Source organism: Scleropages formosus, chromosome 7 (assembly GCF_900964775.1).
Source record: "Scleropages formosus chromosome 7, fSclFor1.1, whole genome shotgun sequence".
Lineage (NCBI taxonomy): Eukaryota > Metazoa > Chordata > Actinopteri > Osteoglossiformes > Osteoglossidae > Scleropages > Scleropages formosus.
This window is the reverse complement of record NC_041812.1, coordinates 19,154,086-19,180,848: the sequence shown is the minus strand read 5'-3', so window position 1 is coordinate 19,180,848 and position 26,763 is coordinate 19,154,086. Positions and strand designations below refer to the sequence as shown.

The following is a 26,763-nucleotide window of genomic DNA, read 5'->3' as shown; positions in this document are numbered from 1 at the left end:
GACGAGTCAGGAAGTAAGTTCGAAGCGCGAGGAGAGAGTAAGTGGAGAGCAGCTTTTGTAGAGAGAAGGGCGAGCGCGCGGAACACACCGGGACAATTAAAACTAATATACCGGAAAAACGGCATCGGATTTTATTTACGGTGACTGGAGAGAGGTTCCGTTGAAGACATTTTAAACATTTCCATACAATAATAATACACTGTGAGTGAGGTAGTGGAAGGAAGAGAGCGCCGTAGTACTGAGGGAGCCCGCAGCACAGCAGCAGCTCGGGGACACACCGTGGAAACCGAACAGGAGGAAGAAGGCGGTGATCGCGGGACCGCGGCGAGCTTTGCCACTGCGCGACCCTCCACGTCCACGAGTCCCACGGAAGAGTGACACACAGTCTCACGGAACACTGCCCAGAGCAGAGAGCGCCCAAGATGCCTCGGGTGGTCCCGGATCAGAGGAGCAAGTTCGAGAACGAGGAGTTCTTCAGGAAGCTGAGTCGGGAGTGCGAGGTACGGCGCGCGCGCACACACTTCCTGTCGAGGACACTAAAGGTGTTCCTTATGACACTTTTACTACACTTATGACACTTTTTATTACACTCAAGCGTGACACTTGCCGCGATCATCCCGGGACACTCGACTCGATCACCGTGTATGTAGACCGCTGCGTACCGTGTTTGAGCAGTGTGTTCTCCATCAGTAAACAATTATAACTGTGAATATGCTGAACATCTCCTCTCCTCTGCGTTCCTCTGAGTGATAAAAATCAACACAGTACGTATCTCTTTTAGCTGGCTTATTAATTTCACGACTGATTGATTCACGGTCGTGAAATAGGACATGATTATTGGTTGGTACGACTCTCGCGACTTAACACTCGCTGTCCTTTGTTTCTTTGCGGACCAATATTAGTATGTGTCAATTATGCGCGCACCGCGCGCGCGCTCCTTCCCTCCCGCAGATCAAGTACACGGGCTTCCGAGATCGACCGCACGAGGAGCGACAGGCGCGCTTCCAGAACGCGTGCAGGGACGGGCGCTCCGAGATTGTGAGTGATCGTCCACCTCAATGCTTCTCTCTCTCTCACACACACACACACACACACACACACACACACACACACACACACACACACACACACACACACACACACACACACACACCCACCCAGGGCCAGGTGATGTTCCGTGCAGCTCACTCACCGTCAGTGCTTGTGCCACCCTGCGCTTCACGAACATCACACTGGTTTCTATGTGCGAGTAAAATCATGGAATTGTCTCGGCCCTCGAGCCAATAATAATTGACATGAAAAATACACTTTTTTAAATTGAACCAGACGGTGAAAAGAGCCGCTGGTCCACTGTTAGTTTTGCAGTGGTTAAGAGTGCAAATCCACTCTTCACCTGGAATCGTCCTTATGAAGGAGTGTTTGGGAGTCTTGAGACCATCATCATCATGATCATCTGTGTGTGTTGTGAAACGCGGCTCTCCTGCCGCGGTTATAATCACTCCACCGTGGGAACTGTGTGTCCAGACAGCCCTGGTTCTCCTTTTCTGTCCACATCTCTGTCTCTCACACACACACACACACACACACACACACAACCCTAGGGCCTGCTGGCTGTTACCTCGGATCCTCTGATGTTTGGCAAGAATACAGTAATTTTCTCTTCTTCAAAAGTGCATGTGTTGAAAGCTCTGATGAGGCTTTTTCTCATTTCAGTTATAATTGTTGTTAGTTTTCTTTCCATACTTGGATTGTCTCCCCTTTGATAAAGATAGCTATCAGCAGTTTTCAATTATATTTTTATATGTCTGCTATAGATAATTAGATATTTTCCCCAGAAAGACGAGTTTGTGACACGTCAGGGTTTGCAGAATGCCTTAAATGAAAGGTGTGTACTATGCTCAAGACACCAGAACAAAGAGACTGAAAGTAACTGAAATATACTTGTTGTATTTCCATTTAAATTTTATTTTTAATCTCTCAGCTGTATGTGACAGGTGAAGGAACAGAGTAGACAGCGGTTTTTTTGTGTCTTCATACTTGTACTTGAGTGATGTGTCTGTGTCCTGATTTGGTCTCAATTTCAAGACGGTTTTTGAGCCATTTCTCTGTGTTGATGACCAGTGGTTGATATCACTGTCTTTTAATTCCACTGTATGTTCTGATAAATTAACATTACACCATTTTGCTGGTGGATTAAAGAATCTCATAAGCGATTGTGTTTTCCTTCGCAGTATTTCAACAGTGCATAAGATCTGAGTACATTTTTTGCAACGAGGAGTTTTGTTAAATTATTTCCCTTTAAGAAATTATTATTTTATGTAAATGTGAACAAATGGCAAGTACCTGGAGCCATGCATTACAAGACAATTAACAAAAAAAGTAATTTTCCTCAGACTTGTTTTGGATCTTGCTCCCTGCCTTGAGCAGCTCATTCAGATTCCGTTTGTTGATGTCAGTGGAAGGCCTCGTCTGAAATAACGTATTGATTTCTTTCTCCTTCCCCTCTTCCTTTCTTTCCCGACTTTGCCCTATTCAAGGCTGTATCCTGTGTCCCATTCTGCAGTGAATGTTGGTAAAATAGAATCAGATGTGCGTAACTCAATACTTCAAATTGAGAAAATGATGACTCGTGTGTTTCCCCCACTCCTTCTTATTTCTCTCTCTTCTTTTGGTCTTGTACAAACGGCTGCTGGCTCCAGGCACTCCCTCTCTGATGTGAAAAATAAATGACTGGCTGCATAATTTATGGAAGGCCCTGCTTTCTGATCTTGTTTGTATTGATTTCTCCGTAAAAGGCTTTTGTGGCGACGGGAACCAACCTCTCGCTGCAGTTCTTCCCGGCCAACCTTCATGGGGAGCAGCGGCAGGCTCCCACGCGAGAGTACGTGGACTTCGAGCGCGAGGCAGGAAAGGTAGCCTTTCTTCCGTTCTCCGCTTCCTCACTTCCCCCTTTCCGTTCAGTGTCTTGTCATATACCAGATTTTCTCGGGGATGGATTGCTCTGTGAATAAATATGATCCCTGTCAGGGATCATGTGGTTATATTTTACACATAAGAGAAATTCATAACCATCAACCATTAGTTCTCAAGTTAAATGGATTATAACATGCTGTTTATCCCCTCTGCTAAACCTGTCTTCTGCACCAGTGAACATCAGAAAAGCTTAATCTAACAGATGTCTGAAACTCCTTAAGAAACTGCTGCAGTTAAAAAAAGAATTTGTCTTGCACTAGGTTAGAAACTCTATTGAGCCAGATCAGTGTGACACAACAAGACAATGAGCCGCTGTCATTATGATCTGTGGAAGCTGTTCAGTGGCATTAAACTATTACATTCAAGTGCTCATTTTAAAATGTCAATAAGCATCGGTTGTTATATTTTTATGTTAGGGGTTGTTGCTTGCTAAATTGTGTTCTTCGGACATTTTCGGTCAAATATGTCTGAACAAATGTGTTTTTGTATAACACCATACCTATTCCCACAGTAGTTATGTCACACACAAAAAATAAGAATTTACAGTCAGCAGATTTTGCTGTGATGATTATTCAACAGCTTCAACGCTTTCCTGTTGCTATAGAGAAAATTGGGATGATTTCACGTCTCTTATTTTATGTAATAGCCCATACACACTGAATTTTTGGTTTTAGGGGAACTCTGCCTGGCAGACAGTGAGATGGCATTAACATCCCTTTAGAGAGACATGTGCGAAGGGATCAATGTGCTTGCCGCCTGCAGCTGACAGCCTCATTTCGGCCTCTTAATTATTAAAGGGTACCACTCGAAAGCATCAGGCGTGGCCAGACGGACCCACGCATCGACCGTCCCTTTTCATCTCCGCAAGGGGCAGGACTCTACTGAGTCAATGAGGTCTTTGTTGTCTAAATCCCCAAACGGCCAACCTGAGGGCGTGGTCTGGGTCCCACCAGGTGCAGCAGCAGGTCAACGGCAAAGTTCTGTGCGCAGGCAGGGACTCGTGGTTTTTTTAAAGTGGGATGCAAGCGGATGTGACCTGGCATGTGCAAGTGTGCTCGTTTGACCTTCGATGTTTGAAGTGTTAACCAGTGTCTCAAGTTTTTCGGGAGCTGTATTCTGAAAATGCTGTGAATACCATATCCTCGTTCTTGCAATATTCCACAGTCATCACTGAGATGCCACTGAAAGTTGGCTGAAAAAAAGGACATACCTCAGTACATCACATTAAAACTGCCTTCACTCAGGCCTTTGCATTCAAAGACCCTGTGCCCAGAATCTCTTCATGTTACAGATCCTATACATTCTGTCACAAATGGACGATTGTATTTCCCCGTCACACGCTGAAAAAATTTGAATGGAGATGGTGTACAGTTGTCTACCAGTAAACATAATTAAGAATATAGCCAGGTAACAGATAAACCTTTCAGGCACTGAAAAATCCCATTTTCTTAGACATCTGAGGTTTGTCTATTTACCTGCTTTATTCTTACTGAGATTCAGGTATGGGTCACCTTACTTATGTTGGTATATTTTAAGTCGGCTGCTTGTAGGTGCATGGAGCCTGCTTTATGAGTAGAGTGTTCCTGTGGAACAGTTACTAAGCTGAATGAAAGTAGTAGTGGGTGGGTATTTTATGCCTAGCTCCTCTTACTAAGCCCAGCACTTCAAGTGTAACCTTAGCTCCATACAGGTGGTAAGACCCGAGCAGTGTCCTCCCCATTCTTCCAAACCGGTGGCTGAGACACGCTTCCGATGGCCGGGCTGCTACAAACACAGGTGTTTGCTGCGTAATGGCTCACGCCCATTCCACTGCAAAAGGTTATTATGGAACCATATCGGTCTGCATGTACTGTGCTCGGTGTGTGGATCTGGGAGGCGGACTCTGTTCAGAGTGAGCCTCGGGACCGATCCACGCTTCAGTGAAACTCCTGGAGACTCGGTGACTGCGCTCTCCCGCTCGGTGCAGTGGCGGCAGAGAGTCCGCGTCTGATGTGGTTCTCTCTCCCGCTTCCCCCATCCCCTCTCCGGGGACCGAATTAGCCGTAGCGTTCCTCCACCACCCACCCCTGTGCCCCCCTCCCTCCTCGTTTCAAAACATGGCGCTGCCAGAGGAACGGGGCCAGTCAAAACTGGGCGGCTGGCGGGCGACAGCAGTATTATCTGCACGGAGCAGTGAGACCTCCTCCAGAAGCACCCCACATTATGGCTTAAGTACAGGCTCCGAGTGTCGCTGCCGGCTAATGGGAGCCAGCTGTGTGGGAGGTTAATTTTAGCGGTAGTGGTGGGGCCTGGAGAGGAGGAAAGGTTAACCCTGTCCCGCCATATCCTCCCGGCCGTATACTCCCTATGGACAACTCTGCGGATCCCGTCCCTTGGACTCAAGGATGTGTACCTGGGACCCTACAGTGGGGTCATCACCTTCCAGCAGTGGACCCTTAATGGCTACCCTGTTCATTGGCTGCTGTCCCTCACCTCCCAGCAGCACTCTTTCAAACTGCTTCCCGCTTCTCCGTTCGTTGTTTTAATGTGATTCGCTGGCCCCTCCAGCCCCCCTGCAGACTGGTGTTAGTGCTGACTTCTCAGTTGGGATGTTATTGGTGAGGAGCTTGGAAAAAGTCTATGCTTTCTGGGGCAAGCCTCATTCCAGCAAAGGAGGAGAAAAAAAATATCCGGTGTGAATTTGGCTTTCTCCCCTCTTCCCCACTCCGTGAGTACCATTCCACTGTAAGACAGCATAACCTTGAAGGGACAACCTATGTGCGTTGCCGCACAAGCAAAGAATATTCACAAGGCGAGTGATGCATTGAATGGTCTCCCACACGTCTAATCATTGTGAAATAAGGAGGTGCTGAAAGGACCTTTTGTGTCGGGGAGAATTTATGAGCCGTCTTGCCGGCATGCAGCCGAGAGGGATCGCTGCCACCGGCACGGAGTGGCAGTGAGTCTCCACTTGACAAGTTGTATGGGGCCTCTTCGTCTTGCCAAGTCAGGGCCATCCCGGCGTCTCATTTTATGTGTCTGGGAGTCAAGGGGAGATCAACCGTCTCCATCATCAGGGGTAACTTGAGAGCTCCAGTGATCATTTTAGATGCCTTTGGAGGGGGGTGGTGGCTGACGGCCGGGGGCGGGGGCATTTGGCACTTTTGGCCCGGGAACTGCCTGAAACCCTTGGAGCAGAGGGTGTGTGGTGTTCACTCTTTCTCTTTCTGCTCAAAAACACAGAGAGGCACTTTAATCTTGACCGTGTGTGTCTTCTCCGGCAAACCTGATCCTCTTGAAACGGGAGACTCCCTTAGCGCTTGGCCCGAGGTTTGTCTGCGAGAACTTAGCAGATCTGAAGGTTGGCCACCATCAACTCTGAGCTTCACGTGCATTTTATCAGTCCGCTTTTTGACTTTTCCTTCGTCTGCTGAGCAGCTCTGTACTGTTTCTCAAGGAACAAAAGTTGGCTTATAGATTCAATTTAAAAAGTGACTTGTTTGTTGCTGTTGGAAAGGCACAGATCATAATGTATTTGAAGGTAACATCTGAACTATTGATATTGGCTGGCTGCTGCCATAAACCCCCTATTGTAAAACTGGCCCCGCTCAATAAAGCAGACAAAAATGGACAAAAATGGCAGGGTTAAAACCACTAAAGACGTGGTGAATATTATTTTTGATATCTTAAAATACAAAACCTGATGTGTGCTGTTTTCTTTTCTGGGACTGTTTTGTTCCTTTCCACCGCTGCTTTTTTTTGTGCAGACGCTGTAAATTTTGTGCTGTCTCAGTTTAAGAATGTTTGCTTGGGGGCAGATATTGAAGAGCAGACAAAGTAAATGACTTGATTATGAAGATGGCTGCAGACGAAGGCGTCACCACAGGAATTGGAGTTAACAGTTTTGTGTTAAAGCTTGTTCCCTGGACCCCCCGGGGCTCTCCTCGGCCGGAACGAACGATTCACGTTAAGAACAAATTAACATATTCATGAAGGGCTATGGATCACAAACACGCTGTCAGCTTCCCGGCGCCACTTTGACAGTTAAGCTCAAGAAGAATAAAGTGCAGTCAGGACTGAGAGCTTTAATTTGGCCCACTGTTGTTGACGAGCTATTTAAGGAAGTGAAATGGAGATCAGATGTGATTCCTGGTCCTTGACGTTGGCTGGGGAATGGCGTGTGGCATCCTCCTTGACATGTGCTCTCAGACAGGACAATGCGGGCTCAAGTCCTGCTCCCGAATGCCTGTGTGGGGTGATGAGGGGTGTGGCTGTGTAAAGCAAAGAAAGGGTGGCCAAGGAAAGGGGATCGGGGTGGGCGGAGGAAGGGCGCTGCGCCTGAGAGCCTAATGCGCTCGGCAAGGCCGTCACCGGTAATGGGATGCGCAGACGTCCCCGCGTCGGCCGCCGCTCACCGAATTAGAGGCCGGGGGAGAGCGCAGGCTGGTTTGATGAACGAGCGTCTTCCAGAGGCCTGTGGTCACAGCCACCCCCTCCCCTCCACACTGGGCCTCTTGTTTCCGCTGCTCTCCAGCGGAAGCCCCTCTACCAGAGGATCACTTGTCAATGACATCATCAAAGTGAGTCCCTTAATTGATTCCTGCTGCACAGTCATACCCATTGTACACCAGACCCCCCCCCCCCCCCACTAACGGCCCCCACCCTACTTCAGCTCCCACCCATTTCTTCAGATTGTTGTTAATTGTTTGATGGAAAAAATGTGCTCTCCGTGTACTTTGTCATGTCCCGGCCCTGTAATTAAATGGAGAATTTCATTCCAGAAAATCCAAGTCATTGAGGTTTTTGGTAGAATGCAAAGACTCCTCCTCTGTGCCCCCAGTATGCGCACATCAGTAGTGGTAGGAAAGCCCTGCCAGCTCACGGTCTCTCCGTCTCCGCAAGACGGAAAGCTTCCCCACAAGGCGTACCATTCCGATCAATTTCCGTCTCGTCAGCTCTTTAGCTCACGAGTTATCTTCGCACGAGGCCTCAACAGGTGATCTGTGAATGTGTTAAAGTGCCAAAGTGTGGAGATACATGGGGCGGACTGGTGTACTCCTATTTGTGAGTTTTTTGGAAGCACAAACTCTTGAATTTTCATAAAGGAGAGAGCCAAATGTAGTCAGTTCCATTTATTCCAAAACAGATATTCCACATTGAAAATACACCCTTTATTTCTTTAGGTCTTTGCTGCTCTTAGATATGTACTCTTACTTTCTTATTGTTGTTTACACAGAGAAAAAGGAAAGCAGAGTTCTTGTACCCATTATGACATCAGCAGTCCAGGTGAAAGAAGCTTTGTGCACTGCAGTTGCTAGCATAGTGGTTAGACCTTCTGCCTTTGGTCCCACAGGTTCAGATCCCAGCTGTAGTACCCTTGAACAATGTACTTATGGTAAATTGCTCCGGTAAAGTTACCCAGCTGGGTAAATAATTGTAAGTTGCTTTTGAGAGAAGCGTCAGATAAATGTAAAACGTTGCTCGAAGCTGATGCTGTTTAAGTTCATTATGGAAGGTGCCACCATGACTGGTTCTCTGTAGGTGCAGCTAATGCTCAGTGTTGGCAGCACCGATGAAATGTTTTTCATTAACCTTTATTGATATCGTTTTGCTCTGCAAAGTAATACTGTACTGTTTCGTAACAACATCGGCCCCAGTTTGTACACGCCGGGGTGTTAATGGACGGTGATTTTCTCTAACAAAGCAGTGTATTTTATGTGGCAAGCAATTATTTCACACGCCACTCCCACTGATGAAAATGGAATTCTAGCAATGTTTGACTTCTGTCCCAAATGTGATCCGTGTGTGTTTTGTGTGTCTGTCTCGTGGTTGTCTATCTGTTGTTCGCTCATCCTATATATCTACATGTGTTTGTGTGTCTTTGTGGATGTTTGGTCGTGTCCTGTCATTTCTTGTCTCTATCACTACATGTGGCTCCTTAAATGTATGTGTGTCATTTTCTGTCTGTCAGCATGTCTCTGGGAATATGATTTTGTTCAGTGGAGCTGGTGTTTGAAGTAGACCGATGAGCTTCACAGAACATTTTTGGTGTGTGTGTGTGTGTGTGTGTGTGTGTGTTGCAATGAGAATCTAGTCTTTCCAATCCAACCCCCACTCTTGCCACTGGCTTCGTCAATGCTGCAGATCTAGTGTTGTGTGCACCAAGTCTTGTTTGGCTTCTTTGTCAATTCATAGATGTTTTTTCTCCTCTCGTCTCCTGACATAGAGCCCCTGAAAAATGTAAATTTCATGAGATCAAAAACGTATAAATAACATCCCTGGCTCTGAGCATCAGTCGATAGTGAAGAATGGCGTAGCATGTGAACTAAGACAGGGCAAAAATCAATGACATTCAAACCTCTGTGCTCTGAAACCAGGATTGCTCCGAGTGCCCAGTAGACAGGTGGGGGTCACTCTTTACCGATCCATTACAACACAGGGGTTTATTGATAAATAACAGGACAAAGATGGATAGAGCAGCTCGTGCTGCTTTGACTGTTGTTTGACCATTCAACTTGGACCAGTTGGAAAAAACGGTCCTAATTGGGAATTCTTTCGCAGCGTGTTGATGAGAGGTATTGCTCGGAAGGGCAAGATTTTTTGTCATAAACTTCAAACTTTCAGCCTGTGTTGGAAGGATGGAGACAGAGCTCATTTCCTGCCTTCATCTATCCGTCTGTTTTTATATCGATCTACTCTTTTTTCTGAGTAGTGCAGCTTTTCCTGCCTGAAACACCGACAGGAGCTAAGTGCAAAATACAAGAAGCAGATCACATGACAAAATCTATAATATGTCGACTAAATAATAAAAATAATAATAATAATAATAATAATAAAGAGAATGAATAAATGTATTAATATAAATTTTTTCACTCACTGTTGGTAGAGTAGATATTTTAAAGATTTTACTTCCTTTTTGTATTATAGATATGTTCCTTTTGGACAGTATGCTATAAAATTAGGTTTAGACTAAAAAGTAGAAAGGTTTAAAGATCTCCGTGTTCTCCCTGGGCGCTCCGACCATCGGTCGTCTGGTGGCGGCTCTCTTTTTGTCTTTCTAGAGACCAGTGATAAATACAGCATGTACATGTGGACTGTGTTCCTAGTCACCAGTTCCAGGAAATGGTTCTTTCACATGGCGGAAGGAGATACTCAGTCACCTGGCATTTTATATCATTTTACTTTTTCCCCGTTTAATTTCTCCTTTTTTTTCCTTCTGCATTTCACACTTTTCGCATTAAGCAGAGGTGTATATTGAGCTGCAGAGTTATTCATGCAGCTGGAGTTCCAAAACGTCGGTAATAAGTCAGTCCGTCTTCCTCGAGGGTTCACCAATGGTCATTTAGTCGGCCTGAACCCTCAGCTGTGCGGTCGCCCTTAGGCCTTGACTCTGTGTGACTGTGCGTGGTGGAAACCAGTGGATACGCTCTATCCTCCCAGCGCCTCCCAACTCCAGTCTGAGTCGCATTCTGATGTAGCTGCGGTTGGAATTTCAGCCAAATTCTGGGTATTTTTCCCCCCACATGATATTTACTCGATCTGAGCCAACATCTGTGTAAACAGAAAACTATACGTATATTGTTCTTAGACTCTGTAGCCACTTTGGTGGTGTAGTCAGGCCCAGGTGGGTGGCACGCTGCAGGAAACTGGGTTACTGCTTCCTCAACAGTCTCTGTTCTGTCTGGCACCCTCATTCTGCAAGTTTTATTTATAAATATAGGTATGCATTTACATTTATTCATTCAACGCTTTTGTCCAAAGCAAATTGAATGTTTAACATAGAAGTATACATGTGTTCACAGTGTAAATAATGTGAAGCCGTCACATAGTTAGAGGTGTATAATAACTGAAAGTCCATGCTTTGGGTGAGTCTGTCCAGCCTTGCGCCCTGTGTTGCCAGGTTAGGCTCCGGTTTGCCGCGACCCCGCTTGGGACAAGCGGTTTCAGACAACGTGTGTGTGTGTGTGTGTGTCTAACTGCCGTTCAGATGAACAAGTGTTTGCTGCTTCAGAAGATCCTTTTTAGTGTTAGCACAGTGGGTGGTGTGCTCCCATGTTCAGCACACACATTAGTCCTCTAGGTTTGTTTATGCTGGGGCAACATTCGCACGGCTGAGGTGTCTCCGCGAACGCTGGCACGCTCCTCCAGTCTACCTGTGAGCTTCACGTGTTCCGAGGTTGCTTCGGAGGAATGCCGGCGATGCGAAATGTAAACCGTGCTCTGTGCTCCGTGTCGGCTCTCGCAACACTGTTGCATTCCTCCCGCCCCACCTGCTATGTAATTACCATTGCAAATGGAAAATGTAAATTTCAGAGTGCGCGTGGACGTTAACCGGGGACTGTGCGCCCGTGTCAGGGCTGGCTCACCTGGGCAATCTGAGCAGAGCGGAGCAGAGCCATGGCCGTCTACATTTACATTTATTTATTTAGCAGACACTTTTTTGTTGCTGACACCTTTATCCAAGGTCACTTGCAATGTTAGTGATGATACGCCACACTAAACTCCCTACGGTCGTTTACCTTTTCATATAGAAGATCAACGTAACACACGCTCCGAGTCGGCTAAGCGTCCAGGTTCTTCTCTCCAACAAGTGTTCATCTTTGTGTTTGTGGTGATCGCTCTCTCAGAGTGTGTCTCTGTTTGTCTCATACCCCAGCCATCACACTGGACAGCTCTTTAAAAACCCCCCGCAAGGTTACGGATGAATCCTCCTTGCCCACACGGTATGCTGTAAGGAGTAAGGCGGGAGTTCGGTGCCCTCGGCATGCCGTGACCTGGGCAGCTGGGTAGTGTTGCACGTGGGCTGGGTTTTATGCCTTTGTTTGTTTGTTGCTCTGGCGCGGGGAGCTACAACGGGCGGGCTGTGGCCTGGCAGCCTGACGATAATAACAGGCTGTAGGGGTTGGGTAGGTGGGGGTTAACCTCCCTCTCTTTGTCCCTTGAGCAGGTGCAGGAGGCAGTAAGGTTGGAGCTTCCCCCTTTCCTTGTGCTTGTGTGTTTGTTTGTGTGTGTGTTTGCATGTGTGTTTGCGACAACAGGTTTACCTCTGGCCTTTGCGTGCGGCGACTCTGCACCTGGACCTCACAGTTCTCTGCGCATATTACTCATCTTTTCATAGGTTGTGTGTGTTTGTGTTTCACGTACAGGCCAGTGTTGCATTCTCCCCCCCCGAATCCTCGGAGTGTTGGAACTGAGGTTCTCCTTGTTGTGGACATGTTGACTCTGCTCACTTTCAAAGTCTAAAGAACAAGAGGAGACAGAACAGAGGAGTGCCTCTGAATAAACTGTAACGTCCAGCCGTCAGGGCGCCGCCCGATTTCCTCCGCTGTCAGACCTGAGTGCCCCAGGATTCGGTGTTGTATTCACTACACATTGAGTATATTTTATGAATATGAAAGGATTGATTAACCTTTTTAAAGGGGAGGACTTGTTTTTGCCACTTAGCTTCAGGCTCTGAGCCCTTTCCCTGAGCTCTGACCCATCAGGCAGTGCCGGTGTTGGCGAGGGCGGGCACTCGTGGTTTATCACTTCCTGCCAGTGGTCTGCCTGCCTTGTGCCTGCATTGGCAGTGTGTGTTGCAGGGTAGGGCTGGGGGGTTGCAGGAAGCAGCGCTCACACTTTGATCCTGCCCTGGGATAGATGTGTACTGGACACATCTCAGCTCCTGGAAATTTGGAGTGATTTTCCAATGCATTGACACATTGGGGGGGAAGTGTTTCCTGCAGCTGCTCTGTTGAGCCATAGTGGGCAGGATGAGCCAGCAGCTTTTTTCATTAGTCACTGATTACTCAGCGTAGAGAAGAGGCAGAGGAGGAGGAGGAGGAGGAGGAGGAGGAGGAAGGCCTGGTGTCATCTGCCACCGGGAAGAGGTTTGTGGGAATTTGGAATGGGAAAGGGGGGGCCCGTGGATGACGCCAGGGCTGAGCCCCAGCGGGGCCCTTGTTTGTGTTCTGAGTCAGACACACGCGCTGCCAGTGTGTGAATAGGGCAGGCCTTTGCGGAGTGTGTGAAGGGGGCACGCTGCTGCAGAGTGTGTGAACAGCCGCCAGCACTGAGTCTGAGCTCAGCGACTGCAGCGAGATAATTACCCCTGTGTCAAATCGCATTGTTCCCCAGCCCACTGCTGACTACACACACACACACACACACACACACACACTCAGAATAATAGAAGTAACTCTCACACTGCCACATACTCACAGGCAGACAATAAGAAAGATACACACAGATAACGTTCAGATAGGAAAGAGTTGAGACACACACTGAGTTCAGCTCACGAGGTGTGAGGAGACAATGCATCTCTTGTGTGTGATCATGTTACTCCTCTCTGGCTCATATTGGACCAGCTCAGCCAGGGGGGTAGAGGGGGTGGGTGACAGGGTAATAACTGGTCTGTTCTGCTCAGGAGGCTTCACGCTTGTCTCTAATGGCATGATTTACACAGCAAGCGCCCAGATCACGCTGCCAAGCCCCTGGCACACTCCTGACAGCTGGGCCTAGTGCCAGCACGTTGGGTGTGAGGCTCACATCCCAGGCCCAAGTGCCTGTGTCACCACAGTCTGTTGCAACGAGACCCACTCCGCCATCAAGGGTGGCAGCAAACACTACGGTATTTTCAGAAATGTGCAGAAATGTCCGTGCAGTAGTAGCTGAATGCGGTATCTTTCCTGACGCCCGGCCGTGCTTGGGGGCAAACCCCTCCCACCCAAGGCTGGACATTTCAGAAGAGCCAGGCATGAGGTGCATTTTAAAGTTATTCATCAATGGAGTTTTCAGTTTTTAAAGAGAATTCGATTTAAATTACACCATTGTTGTACTGTTTGCAGAAGTGTCATTTCATGAGCAAAATGCTCTGTGGCATAAATTTCCCTCTTTACAGAGCTTAGGAATACTTAGGAATACTACATAAAGAGTATATTATTAAGTTAATAGTTTGAACTGTACTCAGTAGGAGTGTTAAATGGAAGTGTGTCATGAGTTGTATCATGAGCTCTAATGTACCCTAGACACATCTGCCTCCACACACACACACACACACACACACACACACACACACACACACACCCTGTTGAAACACTTCTTTTCTGCTGCTCTGTTTTATACATGAATAGGAGAGGAACATTCACAGACATTGCAGTGTGATGGTGACTAAAGGCATCTGCTTTTTTGTAGGCCTGGCCTTATAAATGTACATTTATTCACTTAGCTGATGCTTTTCGCCAAAGCAACTTTCGGTGATTTACGCACTTATAAAGACAGGGCAATTTTTACTGGACCAATTCAGGGTGAGTTCTTGGCTCGAGGGCACTATGGTAGGAGGTGGGATTTAAACCTGGGACCTCCAATCCAGTGGTGGTATGGCATGCTTTCCTTTTGTTCCCGTTTGAGGGCCTGCAGCGTGTCCTGTGTGGTGCAATGGAGAGCACCGTAAAAACTTCTGCTTCCTCCTGGAAATTCACGGACACCGACAGCCTGTTGACCGTCACAACTGGCCTCCTCTCGCTGCAAAGATCAAATTGTCTGCTCAGAGCCAAATGAGATTATTTATTTACCTGTAACAGACGCTCCTGCACCCCTGAATGCTCTGCCCTTTGTGCGTATTGATTTGAAGATTTATGCTGCTCTTGTTGAAGAGATTGCTGCAGTAGCGTACAGAGATGACTCGGGAAATCTATGTGTTTTTAGGCTGGCGCTGAGGTTTGGACAACGTCCATAGGGATGGTTGAGGGTTCTGTCTGGATGGTGTTGAGGTCACTCTGGTCCAGAGACAGGGTTTGATGGATCCACATTTGAGCGGTGACCTTGGTCGGCACACAGCTGTTTGTGTCGAGCCCCTTTGTTATGTTTCGGTTAAAGGCCTTCTGTCCCAGAGTCAGTTTGGCATGCCTAGTCTGTGGGGGAGGCTGCTGGCCCCCACCAGTGACGCTGTACCAATCTGCTCCTCGTCACCCTCCTGGACCTCTCCGGCGGGCAGCAGGCGGGCAGCAGGCTGGCAGGGGGCCCAGCTACCCGGAGGTTTGCAGAGTCATAGCCTCACTATGATTTACGTCCTCAGTTGTTCACTCATTTGTTTTTGTTTTTGCATCAGCGGTCTTGCCTCTTGTTCACGATCGACGATTAGTTTCTTCTTCTTAAGTGGGTATCACGCAATGACCGGGCACTTCATGCTTAGCCGACACCAGTATCATAGCTGAAACATTTCATTTATTCCAATTATATATAAGGTTGTTTATTTACAGAAACAAAAATCTTGTCGCAGACTGCGAAGGCAGACTCATGTATTGGAGCTTCTGTGTGTGCATGCGTGTGTGCGCACGGGTGTCTGGGTGTTTGCGACAGTCAGAGGGTGGGGGATGCGGGGGTTGACGTTTGTTTCTGAGAAGGAAGTTTGTGGTTAAGCCGTTTCTGTGCTCGCATCCACATTTTTTCCCGATTCTGTTAGCGCTTAAAAAAAACCCAGCAGTCAGTCCCTGCTGCTCCTGCAGATGTCAAGGCCAGTCCAAACCAAGCAGGTCTCACTGGATTGTGGGTAATGTCTCACACAGTTATGGGCCCCTGAGCCCCGTGCAGCATGGGAAGACCTGGGCTGGGCTTCTTTATACATAAAGCTCCTGTTTCACGTCCGCTCAAAATATCCATTTCAAAAAGGGGACGTGAGACGAGCCGTGTGTCGGTGCGAAAAGACAAACTCGGCCACGCGGTCCTTTCAGCCCCTGCTGATTTGGATAATGAAATAACTCGTTTTTTGTAAATGAGAAGCTGTGCGCGTGTGCACACGTGTGCATGTGTTTGTACGTGCTCCGTGAGGCAGATTTCATGACTCTCCTACTTGGTCTGTTTCTTTCACATTCACACACGCAGTTTGTTTCCCGTCATTGTGGGGGGTTCATGCAACTCTCACTTCAATTAATTATAATTAAAAAAGCTTCAGAAAAGCATCTTGTATCGTGGGGATGTTTTCACAATGTCTCTCGGGGTCTCAATGGAGACAAGTGCTCAACTTGGAGACAAGTGCTTTAAAACTATCTCTCGAAGGGGTAGGAAAACACACATTCAGACAAATGAAACCAGTATATATGCATGATTGCGCACACACACACACACACACACACACACACACACACACTACCTCTGCCTAGGTGACTGATGAGGGGTGCTCTGTCCCCACGACCTCTCCTTTCCTGCTGCATGTTCTCAAGGGTTTCCCTAATTGGAGGAATTGATCGTCTCCACACTGCAGCTGAAGCTGACATCTGCCGATGAAGGACACGTTCACACTCAGTGAGGAGGCCACTGCTACTCCGCTCCACTCCACTAAGGAGGGAAAGGTACCCGGTGAACCTAATGTGTCACTAGATGCAGTGCAAATGTGTCCCTGCATTACTTTGGTGGGGGTTGGGGGTTACAGGAAGGAAGTGTCACTTTAGCACATCCTGTCTTAGGTGGCGTAGCAGCGTGCAGCGGAGCTCTGTTGGTCCCTGTAGCTGCATTGCAAGACAAGGTCACTTCTGCATTTTTCACACAAACGGCAAAGACCAACAGACAACCCGATCCTCCTGGTTTTCAGAGCATACAGTTGCCATGGAAACAGTGAGACGCTGCCCTTGTGCAGCCTGTATCCAGGAAATTGTTTGGCTGGAGGTTTTTATGTTTCCCCACATTTTTTAAAGTTTACGTTTTGCGTTTTTTATGTTTTACGTGCACCCGCTCCACGCCAAGCTGCCAGTCCTGTTCACACACTGCACTTCACACTGAGTCATGGAGGATTGCTGCTGATGACTGGTGGAAGTGTTGCAGAATGCGGAACTGGGAGGGAGAATATCAGAGAAATCCTGGCCAGAATGAGCATGCCCCCTTCCCTCTGTTACATTTTGATTTAAATTCTGTTTTGGCAGAGGTCCTCTTCATGTTTGCTGGTGGTACTAAAGTAGACTCAAGTCCCATGCTGTCCTGGGTTGACTCGTTCTGTCCTGGGCTGTCTGAGACTTTTCGCACCATGATCATAGTGAGGGTATCTGAGGAGCTGCACCTCGTTCTCCTGAATTCGACTGTCTCGGTGCCAAGATAATGTCTGACAGCACGGTGTGGTTTCCATGTGTGGCTCTAATATGATTGGATTTGTTTTACTGCAACAGCACTAATTAATGCACTAATGTGCCGTACCATAATCCTGCACTTTACCTGTGCTGATGAGACTGTCGTCTCATATTTTTCATGATGAACATGCTGTTCGTTTTGTCTTCCTTATTCTCCAGACATGTGTGCTAAAGAAACATGTCTAATTATTTCAGTGCACTTCTCAATATGGTCACAATTCCATTTTCTTACTCATAGTAAGAGCAGTTGCTCATTAACAGCCCCCCACACACATACGCACACGCCAGGGTAGATTCAGCTACATTTACATTTGTTCATTTTGCAGATGCTTTTCTCCAAAGCAACATACATCTCCAAGAACAATACTGAAAGTGCATTACACCAACAGATGAAGAGATTTAGATGCAGATACATGATTCTTGAGTACAGTTAATTTCTCACATACCACAGTATAAACCAGTATACATTACATGAGTTGCTGTATTTAGGGTTTTTTCATTATTAAAGAGATTGCATAGTACACGTTTATTGAGCAGATAGGAGATTTGGGGAGAAGTGAGTCTGAAAGAGATTTTTCAAGACCCTTCTTGAATGTTGAGAGAGATTCAGCAGTTCTGAGTGACGCACGGAGGTCATTCCACCAAGTTGGAGCCAGAACCAAAAACCTCAGTGCTTTTCGGACCACTTGTGCATGGGATTACCAGGCCTAAAGAGGTGGAGGAGCGTAGCAGTCTGGTTGGGGTGTAGTGAGTGATCAGGTCTTATAGATATTGGGGAGCAGATCCATTGATAGTTTGGTAGGCAGTAACCAGAGTCTTGAATTTAATCCAGGCAGCTACAGGAAGCCAATGCAGAGAGACAATTAAGGGAAATACATGGAACACTTTGGTTTATGTCTGACTCAACTCATGCAGCAACGTTCTGTATCTGTATCTCTGCTCAACTGGAGAGGTTTGATGGGAGAGGCCAAAAGACGAAACAGGAGAGAAATGCAGCAGTCCAGGCTGGATATCACCATGGCCTAGACCAGAAACTAGTGATTCCTTGATAACATTTTCCCGGCATCTGCGCATAACCATTATTTAATTTAACCAATTAATTTAATTTAATTGATATATCTAATTCTATTCCAGATTGCAAGACTCTTATTTATTTAATGTTAGGCAATGAGGAGAAAATAAGTTTTACTTTCTTACTACAGTGTCATACCTACATAAACCCAAACACTTTGGTCTACCAGTGAATCTAGGTCACCTGCATAAGGCAGTTTGGAGTAGTAAAAGAAACTGTAAACAGGGTAGATGATGAGTGAACCCTGGAGGTCTAACTTAACTGAGATGTTAAGTTTTAGCTGTGCTGTTTAAGATTAAGTGGTATTGTATTGATCATGGCCTCCAGCTGATGGTGCGAAGGAGTCACTGCGCAGCACAGGTTTCTACACAGAGGGGGCAGCAGCAATGTCCCGACTGCTCACTGGCAACAAATAGCGGTGATCGGGGGGATACAAGGTGGTGCAAAGTTTAGACAGAATTTCTGTAATTCTCTTTAATTTACACCTTTCTCCAAAAGTAACTTACAGTGGTAGACTACCTGCAATTACTTACCCATTTATACAGCAGAGTAACCATCCTAGAACAGGTCAGGCACAGTACCTTATCAAGGATTTTACAGCAGGATATGGGATTTGAACCAATGACCTCAAAGTCCAAAGGCCACAGCTCTAATTACTATGCTATCTGCTACCCCTGCAAAATCACTGCCCTTTCTATTCTTGAAGTGGTCTTGTGCATTTACATGGCTTTTTCCCACTGTGAAGTGGGAAACAGCTTTATGAACAGAAGCCATACAGATGGATTCAAGTAGTCTTCCTGGTCCCCCTTCCTCCCACCAGGAGCCAGAGAACACACGTTCAAAGAGCTCTGGGTGGCTTTGGCAGTTCGAATGTGGCTTCCTTGTGAACAGAGTGCCAGTGTTACCCCTCTGCTCCTGCCGGCAGGACAGATACCCTGTGTCTTTCCTTCTTCCCTGCACACCTCATCATGATGCAGCGGCTCCGTTGTGACCAGTGTTCCTGCACTGTGGTGCTCCACAGTCCCACAAAGTGTGTAAAGAGGGAGGGGACTGGCCCGACATGCCAGGGGTAGGTGGTTTCGAGCTCAGGCTGTCTTCCAGTGGCTGCAATTATACTTCACCTCCACATGCCCAGCCCCCCCTTGCACCACCTTTCTCACACACACTTGCTCTCGCTCTCTCCCTCCCAAACGTTCATTTATTTTTGTACTCTGAACCCACTCTTCTCACCTCTGGAGTCTTTGCCCACCCATCACACTCCACCACCCAGCCCCTCTCACCTACCTCTGGGTGCAGAACCGCCAAACTGTCAACACCTTCCCCTCCCTCCCTGCTGCCCCTGCCCCACGTGAGTATCTGGAGCACTGCCGCTCGCAACGGCGCTATGCGACGCCGCATCCTGCAGCTGCGTTAAACAGGACTGAGCGGTGAGGAGCGGTTCCTGCTCCACACCTAGAGGGCAGCAACATCACTCCAGATGAAAATTAATCTGAACTCTTCAGCCCTCCAAACCGCGGCAGAGTTCCGTGTTCTGGAGTCAGCGGTGATGGAAAAAAAAATGCGAGCGCTGCTCAGGAGCGCCCTTGTGTCATCGTGTCATTGTTTTAACTGACAGTTGGAATATGAGTTGCCCTGTACATGCAGCGTGCACTCCTGACTTCAGGCGACATACCAAACTGTACGTGACAAACCTGTTCCCGTGTAGCGCCCCCTGGCTGAGTGGCCCCAGTTCTACACATTACCCCTGGAATAGCGCGGGAGAAAGGAATTCCTGAGGGTGGCTGCTTTTCTCACAGGCTTCCACTTTTCTGGCTCTTCCCCAAAGAAAACTGTGTGCTTAGCCTGATGGAGTTATAAATGTGCTCTCTGGATGGATCCCAGAAAGAATTTCAAAATTTGTTATTAATGGCCAAAAGCGCTGGACCACTGTAGTGGAAAGGAAGACTTGTGCCTGTTGGATTCGGGTGGTGGAGGTTAGAGAGCTAAACTGATTTTGAAAACGCCACGTGCTGCACAATTTGTGCTTTTTGGATGTGCGTTTGTTTTCAAGTGCAGCACCTAATAAGTTTAAAATAAAAAAGGTAATTGCATGTGTGAATTCGTAGGAAAGGGTTTGGACATGTGATTGTGATTGTTTGTGAGTGCGTCTTCAGCTGTTGGGCAGCTATCGCTGGTTGAGCGAGACTCTCGAGCCACTGCTTCTGGTAGCTGGTGAGCTTCTGTGCGGCTCTGAAAGGACACCCATGAAGAATCAGAGCTGCCAAAGGGTGTGTGAGAGCAACGCAATATGGAAACGGGAAAGCAGGATGGTAGGGTGCATCTGTAGGGGTATAGGGGCTTTGATGAAAAAGGAAGATGGCTCTCTGTGCACATCAGTGACCAGTGGTGTGGTTAGCATGTGTCTGCATGACCGGTGCATGCACTGTATGTGTGCTGGTGTGTACATCTCTGCATCTGTGTGCTGATACCTTATGACGCAGCCGGCGTGCGTGACACATCGCCGACGTGCCGGTGTCTACCTTCCTCGACCTCGCCTGTCTGGGAGGCTTGTCGCCGTCTCGTGCTCACAGCTACAGAAATAACATGAGCCCTCCACCGGAGTCCCGTTGGCCTCCATCTGATTCCCAACTCTGGTGGATGTGCTATTTCTGTGGCCAGGAGCCAATCAAGAGTCACGCCTCCACCCGCCCCCTAACCTCCTAGTCCTCGTCACACACGGACAATACACACTTTCACTGGAAAGGGGAACTAGGAGCCTCTCTCCAGACATACTCTCTGTATAAATAAACATTTAGAATCTCAGGACAGAAATATAGCTCTAATTCAAGGACAGGGGTGAGACAGGAAGATGAAAAAGCTGCACTGGAATGTATGTCTTTATGCGGTAACATGGAACAGTTTCCTTCTTTAGCTTTCAGACATTTGGCCTTCATTCCAGGTTTTTGGGTTCCCTTCCTGACCTCCTTCACCTTCTCCTCCTGCTTCTCGCCCTCTTCCGCTGAGCAGGGGCTGTGCTGAGCACCCCGCACCCCGATACACGAGTACAGAACAGCAGCGTAGCTGCATGCATTTTGCATTGGGCTCATCCAGATAACGTCGGTGGTAACTAGGAGCATGGTGTTAATCTCCTGAACAGGCTCTGAAAAGCCATTGTTTGTGCCTAGTTGTAGTAAAAGAAGGAGGCAGTTAGTAACACCTTGGCTATAATGTCATCATGCTGTGTGGTTTTTTTTTTTCAATCATGCTCTGTGATAAAGGTTAAACAATCTCATTCAGCGGGTCTTTCAAATGATGTCGGTCATCTATGTTTTCTGCAGTTGCATATCACCGATGCTACGTTGTGAGATCCTTCTGTTTTGCATCGGAATGCCGCCGTGCTCTTGCGTTACCTCTGCTTTTCGGCACGCTTACGGCTGTGTGTTTCACAGGTGTACCTGAAAGCACCCATGATCTTGAATGGAGTGTGCGTGATTTGGAGAGGCTGGATCGACCTGCAGCGCTTGGATGGCATGGGCTGCCTGGAATACGATGAAGAGAGGGCACAGGTACTCTCCTCGTGTCATTCTCTGACACACACACACACACACCTTCAACAGGAGATAGAGGCAAAGCGCAGGTTAAAATCATTGCCATGGAGTTCCTGGTGCCCGGTTGTGATGCTACGACTCCCCTATCTGTCCTTTCCCTGCGTTCTGACAAGCACGAGGATGCCCTTGCGCAGCAGGCCTTTGAGGAGGTGCGGAGGAGGACTCGTGAATTTGAGGAAAGGGAGCGCGCGCATCGTGAAGACTTGGAGGTGAGCGCTGCAGGATGGAGCTGGCTTGGGTGGTGCAGGTCTGGGCAGGTCTGGGCAGGCTGGTACAGGGAGGGGTGAAGTGAGGCAGGGTGGGGCCTGGAGGAGCACAGCCATCAACCTGCTGTGATCCCGCTGTATGAGCACCAGCACCAGCTCTTGCAATCTGACGATGTGGATATACCAGCCCAGATGTGTTTGTGCCTGTTGCTGGGGCCAGCATTCTCAATTCACTCCTTCTCAGTTTCTAGAGTCAATTTGTGTGTATGATTTTCATTAACTGGAAGTGTGTGTGTGTATCTGTGTCTCTGAAGGCTGTGCACCTCTCTGTTTCTTATGTTGGAAGTGTGTGTTTGAGTGTACGTCTTGAAAGTATGTATATGCTTGCATATACGTGTGTTTTGGCTGCCGCCACACGAAAATCAGCAAGATTTTATCATGGAAGTTTCCCTTGGCTGTAAATGAGAATTTGATCTGAACCACTGTAAATCTGAAATGAAACGTTCTGATTTTAAAAGCGTTCAGAAAATGTGTGCGTGCGTGTGTGTGTGCGTGTCCAACTCGCCGTGCTTTGCATAAGTTCAGCGCATGAAGAGTGTACCAGTTGTGAAAGACAAAAGAACAGAGGAAGTGACAATTCTTCAATCAGTCTAAGCTGCATTCCAACCAAAGTTGAACTAAATTGTGTTTTTTAGGACCCTGTTGGATCAAAAATCTGGGACTGATGGCATTCAAGGACGAGGGTCTGTCCTTTCTGCTTTTCACTCTCAACTCTGTCATGCACTAAACGTGTGTGTCTGCACGTCTCTGTGTGTTTGTGTACATATCCCAAATTGAGGCTTAATCATGTATATGCATGGCAGTATGTGCTGAATGTGTGTTTCTTTTCCTGCGTGTGTGCATGTGAGGTGAAGCACTGTCATTTGTCATCCCCTGACTGTGTGATTATGGTTAATAACGGAGAGGCTGTAGAGTCAGAAGTTCTACAACACACATCATCATGCATGCATGCACCGTCTAAAAAATGTACTATTTCCATAATGTTCCTGACATAAATATTGGAGAATGAACAGAAGGGGAGAGATTTGCGAGGTGGGTTGATAAAGTGCATTTGACGTAAGTGGGACAGCAGTGGGTAAAGGTGATGGAAATGATGGGGAAGTGACTTGAGAAAGAGAGCGAGAAAATGCACGAATATGTATTTTAAGCAGGATACGGTGGGGAGAATAGAAGCTTTTTCAAGATTCATGGGTTACTGGGGGGGGGGGGGGGGTGCAAAGCGCGGTCCAGTTGGAACGTCCTCATGGGAGGCGCAGTGACTTCCTGTGTGGTCGGGGGTCTGATTTCCAGCAGAAGCCAACGCTGCGGGGGGTGCAGAGGACACCCTGTCCTGCCTCCACCCCAAACTCTATTTAATAGGGACCAGACGGCCGCTTGCAGCATCGTGCTTCGTTCAGCCCACTTGGTCTCTCCTCTCTGCTACCCACAGGGAGACGACTGCCGCAGGGAATTCTGGGAAGGTCCTCTGCAGCTTGGCAGCACATGATCCCTGAGAGGGGAGAGTGGGACGCTTTCTTGCAACAGCTGCCTTACGTGCACTCGCTTTCCACAGCCCTGTGGCAAAAGGCAATGGTAGTCTCAGCCAGGGCAGCGGAGTCCTCTGTTCAGCTGCATTTTGTCTGTGAGAACATGGGTCGCTTTCACTGAGCAAGCTGTGAACTCCTTTTAGCTGATTTTGCAAGGTGGCAGGCTGGCAGCGGGCAGGAAGATGGCGGCCGCTTCCCCGATTTTTGTCTCGGTTTATGTTTAATTTATGTCCCTGCCTCGTCTCTGACAGAGACCACAAGGTGGTGGTGAAAGCACCGTGAGTGTGTGCAATTTGGATGTTTTACATGTAAATGACATGTTGGCACGAGCCTGGTCTTACAGGATTTGGGATTTAAAAGATGCAGTGAAAACTGAGATTTGAAAAAGTATTTTATATATTCTTATACGTTAAAGACATTGTGTAAGACATTGTTTAACATAGTATGAAAAAACAAGAAATGTGAAACTTATTCAAAGGAGAGATGTTATGGTCGGGGAAACCGGACTTAGGATGTCTGTTTGACTAAAGCTAGGGGACCTTGGTCAGGGAACTGTTCAGCTTGAGTGCTTTGGGTACCTGAGACGGGTCTGACACAATAATGGCATTCAGCCTGATGGACAGAGAGAAGATGGCTCATTTGTCACACGGGGCTCTCCACTGAAGATGGCATTATCCAGTGAAATATGTGCTGGCAGCACATAGTATTAATATGTCATTAGTATCGATCTTTTTGATTAGGTGCCCTCCTATCTGTCCAGCCCAATCTGTGCGGGGCTACAGCTCGCTACCCTCGATCGATTGCGCCCCTCCCCACCCTCCCCAGCCCTGTGTCCTGCCAGACTCCTGCCACCCTGTTGCTGCTGATCTTTTGCGGCCTGGGGATCCTCTTCTCTGCCCTGCTTGAGGAAAGCGCCATAATAGCTGGCGCTTTTTTGCCAGGCACGGGCACCCTTACTCACAACAGACCCCTTCTGCTTGTGTATCACACATGCGTGTTAAATATTTTCTCCCCCCTCCTGTTCTTTGCAGAGAAGTGATCTGTGGTGAAGAGGCCTCCCACGTGTGAATGTATACCTGTGTGAAGGGCCTGTGAGTGCGCTCGTGATGTGTGTGTGCAGACATTTGTACACAACTGCATATGTGGTCATCATCCAGCTGTTTAGTGGGTCGTGTGCGTGTGTGTGTGTGCACGCATGTGCATGGCTCCGTCTTGCTCTCGTCATTTGTGAGTATGAATGTATGTATATTTATGCATTTACGCCGAGCATGAACGTTTCAGTTTCTGGCCTCCCCTTTTTCTTTCTTGGTTATTCCGATGGCTATAAACAGTATGTGTAAATAGTGAAATGGGATGACATTTTGTCATTTTCTTCACTATATTTGGATCCCTGAATGAACTGCATTCACAGAACGGTGGTGGAGGTGGAGAGATGAAATCCAGAGCCCCCGGACTAAACATTGCATTCTTTCCTTTTTGCATTTCTCCTACAAAATCAAGTTTGCTGCTCTGTCTAAAATATTCGTGTCGTTCACATTTTAGTACAGTTCATAAGCTAAATATCTCTCCTTATACGTGCAGATGTGTGTGTGTGTGTGTGTGTGTGTGTGTGTGTGTATATGCGTACGTGTGTTTGTGAGACAGTGTGTATTTGTCCGCCGTGGTTAGTATTTCGTTTTGGAGCTGTGGCATGTAGTGTTAACTTGCATTAATGGAATGTCGGCTCAAAATAAAGGTCTTGCTCTGCACATTAAAAAGTCGTAACACATTAATTTAATATAGCTAATTATGTAATATGGTTAAAATAAACAAATACATTCTGAAGCTTCAATCTGTGTCTATGGGCAGCGGTCCAGGAGCATGGCTGGTGTCTACTGTAATAGTTGGCTGATGACCCCATACCATACCAGATATACAACTCGTCCCTGTGTCTGCCTGCCTGTCTGTCTCTCTCCTTTCTCTGTCTGCCTGTGTGTCCCTGTCCCGACATCTATGTTGGGAGTGATTAAGACACAGACATAAGCACATATATCTGTGACAGGCGGGCCATCATCTTTTTATTTTTAAAAAGGGTAATGTTTAAGACTTCCTTCTGACAAATAACTGCCCGTCTGTTTGCCAAAAAAAGAACATCAATTTTTAGCCTTTCAGTGGAAGCCCTGTGATGCCACCTAGTGGATCTCCTGCAGCATTATAACATTTTGTGTTCTTAAACAGGGAGACACCATGTGAGACAGACACAAGTGTTTGGTCCTAAGTCTCGAGGTTTAAAGTTTAACCTTTTTGGTCTCTCTCTCTCTCTCTCTCTCTCTCTCTCTCTCTCTCTCTCCCCCTCTCTCTCTCTCCCTCTCTCTCTCCCTCTCCCTCCCAGGCCAGGCGACAGCAGGACCCAAGCCCTGGCTCAAACATGGGAAACGCCGATGATCACAAGATGCGCTAACAGTGTACGACGGGGGTGCAAGACACTGGGGGAGAGTTACGCGATCCTCGCACCATGGCTGTCCTATGGTCCAGTGCTGAGCTCTATATGGCAGAGACCAAAATCAACAGGGTTGGGGTCGGGGTGGGGTGAGGGGTGAGGGGTGGGGGGGTGTCATTGGTCCTTCTTGGGAATGGGGAGGGTGGTCTTAAGGTTGTTGAGGTGAGGTGAGGATGGTGAATGAACTCCCTCACTCTTTTCCTCCTTGGGTGTTTTTGCACTATGTGACAGAAAAAGTTTAATTTCCATAGCGCATTTTGTATGCATGGAGCTCCAGGCGACCCCCTCTCTTTCCTTCATCCCCTATGCAAGCTTTACCAGTCTATTTTTTCAAGCACTATTTTAATAAAACAGCGTTTCTATTATTTTATTAAGATTTTGTCTAAAAAGTCAGGATGTTTACTTTTTTTGTATAATTATTGTTATTGTTGTTTTTTGTTATTATTTTGATATATCTAGGTCAGTTTCCTGATTTAATGTTTCAACACCATTCAGATATAACAGCATAAAATGTTTTAGAAGTTTGGTTTGGAAATTAATTTAATAAGATCTCTGTAAGGATTTGAACGAGTTCAGAGAAAAGCTGCTGACTTAAGGTGAAAAACGATCATTTTCCACTCTTCTGTCTCAATGTTACTGTTTTCTCCTTTCATTGTAGTACGGAGTAAAAACACTTTGATGCAATGTATAAGCCAAGGTCCCTACCATCTCTAGTGTGGAGAAGACAGGACAAGATGTGTATCACAGGCATATACTCTTGCTCTACACATGGAAATTCATAACAG

At 47.3% G+C, this 26,763-nt stretch overlaps 1 protein-coding gene across 2 annotated transcripts; it reads left to right on the top strand.

The window, feature by feature from the left end:
• cbfb (core-binding factor subunit beta) lies at window positions 1-26,048 on the top strand. 2 transcript variants are annotated; one of them, XM_018726595.2, is made up of 7 exons: window positions 1-500; window positions 952-1,038; window positions 2,796-2,912; window positions 21,549-21,665; window positions 21,821-21,916; window positions 22,609-22,656; window positions 25,871-25,944. In XM_018726595.2, the coding sequence occupies exons 1-6, from the start codon at window positions 423-425 to the stop codon at window positions 22,636-22,638; spliced, it is 525 nt and encodes a 174-aa protein (XP_018582111.1). In that variant the 5' UTR covers window positions 1-422; the 3' UTR covers window positions 22,639-22,656; window positions 25,871-25,944. The 2 variants fall into 2 exon arrangements, with proteins under 2 accessions (XP_018582111.1, XP_018582110.1); XM_018726594.2 differs by lacking the exon at window positions 22,609-22,656 and having other exon boundaries at window positions 25,871-26,048.
• Window positions 26,049-26,763: the final 715 nt, after the last annotated feature.

Excerpts from the sequence above, each read along its gene's own strand:
- cbfb (XM_018726594.2), top strand. The coding sequence starts at position 423 with ATGCCTCGGGTGGTCCCGGATCAGAGGAGCAAGTTCGAGAACGAGGAG. Across the intron at positions 2,913-21,548 it reads TCGAGCGCGAGGCAGGAAAG|GTGTACCTGAAAGCACCCAT; the intron begins GTAGCCTTTCTT and ends TGTGTTTCACAG. Across the intron at positions 21,917-25,870 it reads CGCATCGTGAAGACTTGGAG|GCCAGGCGACAGCAGGACCC; the intron begins GTGAGCGCTGCA and ends TCTCCCTCCCAG.